This window comes from Muscardinus avellanarius (genome assembly GCF_963383645.1).
Source record: "Muscardinus avellanarius genome assembly, chromosome: 3".
NCBI classification, from domain to species: Eukaryota; Metazoa; Chordata; class Mammalia; order Rodentia; family Gliridae; genus Muscardinus; species Muscardinus avellanarius.
In genome coordinates this window covers 19,291,448-19,298,018 of record NC_137788.1, presented here as the reverse complement: position 1 = coordinate 19,298,018, position 6,571 = coordinate 19,291,448, and the positions used below count along the sequence as shown (strand labels likewise).

General features: G+C 44.5%; 1 protein-coding gene across 1 annotated transcript in view; it reads left to right on the top strand.

Moving 5' to 3' along the window:
* Positions 1 to 1,227: 1,227 nt before the first annotated feature.
* The window catches only part of STPG1 (sperm tail PG-rich repeat containing 1), a gene marked incomplete at both ends in the record, with an annotated part of 44,169 nt that continues 38,825 nt past the window's right edge, over positions 1,228 to 6,571 (top strand). Inside the window, one exon of the mRNA XM_080690853.1 lies at positions 1,228 to 1,297. Coding sequence (XP_080546979.1) covers positions 1,228 to 1,297 — 70 coding nt within the window. The remainder of the gene's footprint in view (positions 1,298 to 6,571) is intronic.

Below are 6,571 nucleotides of genomic sequence, written 5' to 3'. Positions count from 1 at the left end.
TTTGTGACCTTGAGTTAGGCAAAGATTTCTTAAACATGGCAAAAATAATAAACCTTAAAATATTTGACAGATTCTACCTAAAACCTTTTTTCTTTTCAAAAGATATTGTCAAGAAAATAAAAAGGCAAGCCTTGTACCGGGAGTGAATATTTCTATAACATGCCTCGAATCTAGACTAGATCAAAAGCTTGTACAACCCAATAACCCAACTAAACCCAACTGCATAAAAAGTACAGACGTGAACACAGCTCACCAAGAAGGCAAATAAGCACACGGAAGCACATGAACTGAAGTGGCAGCGATGCTACCGTACATCCATTAGCACACCTCACATAAGACTCAGGAAACTGGAGGCCCTCTGCAACTCAGTGAGACCCGGTTTCAAAATAAAGAATAAAAAATAGGGCAGGGGGTATAGCTCGGAGATCAAATGCCCCTGGGTTCCATCCCCAGACCCACAAAAAAAAAAAAAAAAGGTTTAGGAAACTGCATATGTGAAGCCCTGGGTACAATTCCCAGCACTGCCAAAACCACAAACAAAAACATAGAGGAAAAGATGTCGGTGAAGTCTCGGGCAATTGGAAGAAGCCACTGATTGTGTAATATGGAAGAGTTCTACAACTGTCACCCTGAGTGAATGTGGCAGACGCGCTGGGTGAGAGCACTGACGTGGCCTGGTAGGAAGCCACCGCGGCGACAGGAAGCACAGCCGTAACCGTGAGATGCCAGGCTGGGTGGGCGCAGACTACAAAGGACACGGGGCCTTTGGGGGTGGTGGTAAATTTAATATCCGAATCGTGGTGGTACTGCACACAACTGTAAACAACTACCAGAATTTAGAATTGTATGCTTAGCACTGATGAATTTTATGGTATGCAAATTAGATCGCAGCAAAGCTAAATTTATAAAGTTACATAAATTACACCTAATGAACCCAAAACTTCAGTAGCTCTGTAACAACATACCAGCGAATTCTTGTAGAGTCCCTACCGCAGGTAGCACAACGTGCAGGGGACTCGGAGGGGGAGTCACAGAACTTGGTAGATCTCAGCCTCTACCCAACAAAACGCCTCAGTCTACCCGGCAGATCGAACAGAAGCCAATCGTGATAACACTGGTGTGAAATGATCTTTACAGACACTGCGTTTTGCTGTTTCAGGTGCTTAGAGGAGTATGTAGCAGAGGTTTCCCTCCAACAAATGGAATGTCTCACGGAGCTTTACTGACATGGACAACTTCCCACAGACAGACGAACGCCTCGACAAATATTCCAGACGTGCCTACAAACTACAGAAAGGTCAAGTGACTCTAAATGACTGGCCTCTGCAGAAGGAGAGCGCTCCTGACGCGTGGCCATTTAGTACAGAAGAGCACCCTGGGTGGGGGCTAGGAAGTCCTGGGTTGCAGCCACAAGGCCGTCTTCCTTGCATACCAGAGGATTGCCTTAGGTCCCGCTGGCCTAAGTCTGATGGTTGGGAAAAAACGATGACACGAAAGGATAGGGAAAATAAAGGTTATCTCTTCAATGACAACAAAAATTAGACATTATTTCCATGTATCTGGCAAAAGCCTCAACTTTAGATTAGTAAGAGATCTTATCTTGCCTTCTTTATTTCCTAAAACTTAAGCTCCGACTGCAAGCCCCATTCCTTTTTCTCTTAACGTATTTCTGGGTTGATATTTAAAGTATGTTTCTTGTAAGTAGCAGCTAGTTGGATTTTTTTTATCCAATCAGACCATCTCTGTCTTTTAATTGGGATATTTAGGTGACTTACATTTAATGTGATTATTCCTACATAAGCTTGTCATTTTGTGATTGAGTTTCTGTGGCTCTCTGTTCACTCTTTTCCTCTTTTGTATTGTTTTTATGCTTCTACTTTATACCTTTTGTTAACTTACTAGGAATAACTCTTTGTAATTTTTTTCTTAGGGGTTACTTTAGAGCAAAGGGTGGCAAACTTTGGCCTTTGGGTCAAATTAATTAATTAATTAACTTATTAATTAATTTTATTTATTTATGCAGTACTGGGGATTGAACCTGAGGGCATTCTACCTCTGTGCTGTCTTCAGCCCTATTTTTATAAGCCCTATTTTATAATGTCTCACTAAGTTGCAGAAGGCCTCATTAAGTAGCTGAGGCTGGCTGCAAACCTGCGATCCTCCTGTGTCAGCCTCCCTGAGATGATAAGCGTGGGCCACCATGCCCAGCTCGTTATTTTTGTAAGTAAAATTTTGTTGGGACGCACCCCTTCCTATTTGTTTATGTATTGTCCATGGCTGCTTTTGCACTATAATGGGAGAATTGGATAGCTGCAATAAAGACTGTACAGCCTGCAAAGCCTATCATGTATTTACTATCTGACCCTTCACAATTTGTTGATCTCTAGGGTTTATCATATATACCTTTAACTTATCACAATCTACCATAAAGTGATGTTGTGACACTTTACACATAGTAGAAGAAACCTAAAACGACATATTTTTCTTTTTTTTTGCGGGTCTGGGGATGGAACCCAGGGGCATTCGACCTCAGAGCCACACCCCCTGCCCTATTTTTTTTTCATTATTTATTTTGGAACTAGGTCTCAATGAGTTCCAAAGGGCCTCACTAAGTAGCTGAGGCTGTCCGCGAACCGTGATCCTCTGGTCTCAGCCTCCCAAATGCTGGGATTACAAGCGTGCGCCCCACGCCCAGCTCTAAAGCGACATTTTAAATTCTACTTTCCTGGCCTTTGTGTTACTGTCATCATTCGATTTCTACACACATTATAAACCCCACAAAACACTGTTATTATTTTTGCCTTAATAGTCAATTATTTTTAAATTACTTACATTTTTCTTTGTATTTATTTATTCGCTTTTGCGGTACTAGGAATTGACCTCAGGGGCTTTCTGCTTCTGACCTACGCCGCTAGCCCTATTTTATTATTTTTATTTTAAGCAGGATTCGCTAAGTTGCTGAGGCTGGCCTTGCACTCTGGTCTTCTTGTCTCAGCCTCCTAAGTACTGGGATTACAGGCATGTGCCTCCATGTCTGGCTTTTACCTTTGTATTTAAATTGATCAGTTTATTTTTATAATTTTATATATTCACTATTTCCAGAACCCTTTTTTCCTTTATGTGGACCCATTGCTAACTGGAATCATTTTTTCCTATGCCTGAAGGACTTCCTCCTGCATCCCCCGTAGTCCTTGTCTGCTAGTGATGAGTGCTCTCAGTTTTTGTATATTTTAAGAAGTTTTTCTTCTGCTTTTGTTTCTGGAGACGTTTTACTGGGTGCCATTCTAGGGTGACAGTTTGATTCCTTCCTAGTACCTTAAAGATGCTTTTCAACAGCATTCTGCGACCATTCTTGTATTTGTTTCTTTGTATGTAGCATGTCTTTCTTTCTTCCTGAGTTTAAGATTTTCTTTCTATTGCTTTTGAAGAGCAGTCCGGTTATACTGTGTCTTGGTTCTTCCTATTCCTTGCGCTTGAGGTTCATTAACTTTTTTTTTGATGTATGAGTCTATAGTTTTTATAAGATTTGAAAAAATTTCAACCATTTTTTTTCTTTTTGGTGGTACTGGGGGTGGAACCCAGGGGCTTTCTACCTCCGGGCTATACTCCCAGACCTTTTTATATTTTATTTGGAAACAGGGTCTCACTAAGTTGCTGAGATCCTCACTAAGTAGCTGAGGCTGGCTTCGAACCTGCGTGATCCTCCTGTCTCAGCCTCCCAAGCGCTGGGATTACAAGCGTGTGCCACCACGCCCAGCTTTTCAGCCATTTTTTGAAGAAAATTTTTATTTCCCACCGTCTATGTGGTTTTCCCTCTAGTTGGGTCTCTAGCTACAGATTCAACCTATGGATGGAAAATTTTCAGAAAAAACGTTGTGTCTATATTGAACCTGTACACCTTTTTTCTTATCACGAACAATCCCTAAACAATATCACAAGCACTTATATAGTATTTACATTGTATTTTTGTGGTACTGGAGATTGAACCCAGGGGTATTCTACCTTCAAGCTACACCCCATCCCTTTTTTATTTTAAAACAGGTCTTGCTAGGTTGCTGAGAGTCTCACTAAGTTAGTTGCTAAGGCTGGCCTTGAAACTTTGATCTTCCTGTCTCAGCCTCCTAAGTACTGGGATTACAGGTGTGCACCACCACACCCAGCTTGTGCTAGGTATTATAAGTAAACAAGAGATGATTTAAAGTGTATGGGAGTATACTTATGTATATTGTACACAAACACTATACCATCTTATATAAAGAATCCAAGGATTTGGGTATGCTCAGGGGCTTCTGGAACCCATCACCTACGAATACTAAAGGATAGCTCTCTTTTTTTTTTTTTTTTTTTAGGAATCTGATTAAATATATGTTAGACTCCTTGAAACAGCTCACTGTACTGTGTATTTTTTTAGTCTATTTTCTCTTTCTTATTTAGGGTAGTAGCTTAGCCAAACATGGTGGTGCATGACTGTAATCCCAATACTTGGGAGGCTGAGACAGGAGGATCACAGGCCGGAGGCCAGCCTCAGCAACTTAGCGAGATCCTCAGTAACTTAGCAAGATCTGATTTCAAAACAAAAAATAAAATAGGGCTGGGAAATAGGTCAGAGGTAGAATGCCCCTGGGTTCAGCCCTCAGTACCAAAATAATAAAATAAAAAAACACCACACGGATAAACCAGGCATGGTGCCACACGCTTGTAATCCCAGTACTTAGGAGGCCGAGACAGGAGGGACGCAGGTTCATGGCTAGCCTCGGCTACTTAGTGAGGTCCTCTGCAACCTAGTGAGACCCTGTTTCAAGAACAGTAGGACTTAGGGGTATATCTTGGAGGTAGAATGCCCCCGGATTCAATCTCTGGTCTCTCTCTCTCTCTCTCTCTCTCTCTCTCTCTCTCTCTCTCTCTCTCTCTCTCTCACACACACACACACACACACACACACACACACACACACAAACACACACACACACACACACACGATGGCAGTTTCTATGTCTTACTCACTTGCCCCCCCCCCAAACATCAACTCTGCTGCTAATCTCGTTTATTCATTATTAGCCCCAGGCCCCCGTGTCTCTACGTAACACAAAATGCAGTGTCTGTAAAGATCATTTCACACCAGTGTTATCACGATTGGCTTCTGTTCGATCTGCCGGGTAGACTGAGGCGTTTTGTTGGGTAGAGGCTGAGATTTACCAAGTTCTGTGACTCCCCCTCCGAGTCGCCGGCACGTTGTGCTACCTGCGGTAGGGATTCTACAAGAATTCGCTGGTATGTTGTTACAGAGCTACTGAAGTTTTGGGTTCATTAGATGTAATTTATGTAACTTTATAAATTTAGCTTTGCTGCGATCTAATTTGCATACCATAAAATTCATCAGTGCTAAGCATACAATTCTAAATTCTGGTAGTTGTTTACAGTTGTGTGCAGTACCACCACGATTAGGATATTAAATTTACCCACCACCCCCAAAGGCCCCATGTCCTTTGTAGTCTGCGCCCACCCAGCCTGGCATCTCATGGTTACGGCTGTGCTTCCTGTCGCCGCGGTGGCTTCCGCGATGTGTCAGATTAAATGGTCTCCCCACCAGTCCTGTGGGCGGTGCCCTTCTCAGCTGGTTTCGATCGCGCCCATTCTCTCCTTGCTTTGCGTTCTCTCCTGCCCACCTCTGCATGCCTCTTGGGTTCCTTAGGGATGGCCGGTGCTTTGCACTTTACCTGCTGGGAGCTGGTTTTGCCTTCCTCTGAGTGTCTTGTGCCCTGCTCTGCGGTGCAGTTAGTGGCTCGAGGCGATCTGCTCTCACCAGGCCTTGCTTTGAGCGTCACTAGCTGCAGCCAGAGCAGCTTCAGTCCAGGAGCCGCTCAGCCCTGTCTCCAAGGCAAGGCCCGTCTGTGCGCCGTGTCCCACGAATCCTGAGGTTTCCACCCTGACTCCTGGGAGCCGAGCCCGGCTCTGAGCGAGCCTCGGTGTCCTCCCTGGGATTCTGTGAGGCGATTCGTACCCAGCCCCACAGTTTTCTTACACACGGGCTGATCTACTTGAGGGGCCTGGGTGTGGGGCCCCGTGGCTCTCTCTGGGGCCTCGCTCTGTGGACACTGGCTGGCCTGGCTGTTCCATTTTTCTCAACTCGAGAAGACCTCCAAGATCCACCATGGTGCTGCCCTCCCATGCTGGGCCTGGAAGCCGTCCCGGCAGCAAGCAGGGGCGATCTCACTGCCACCCCATCGGCCTCCCCGCCCTCGGGTTCCTGCCTTTACTGCCAATACCAGTGTCCGGATGGTTTCATATAATTTGCTTACATTTAACTTGTGTGTGTGTGTGTGTGTTTGTGTCTGGCTAAGAGGGTGAATCCAGGTCTATTTGGGTTTGAGGTAGGAGTTCACTTAGCCAGAGGGGTTTCTGCAAGTCCTGTTTTTTTCCCTCTCATTGATAGGGCTGCTGGGACTCTGGCCATCTCTGTCACCAGAGTCTTGATCTCGTGTGTGTGTGTGTGTGTGTGTGTGTGTGTGTGTGTGTGTGTGTGTTACTAGGTATCACACCCAGGGACATTCTACCCCTCAGCTATACCGTT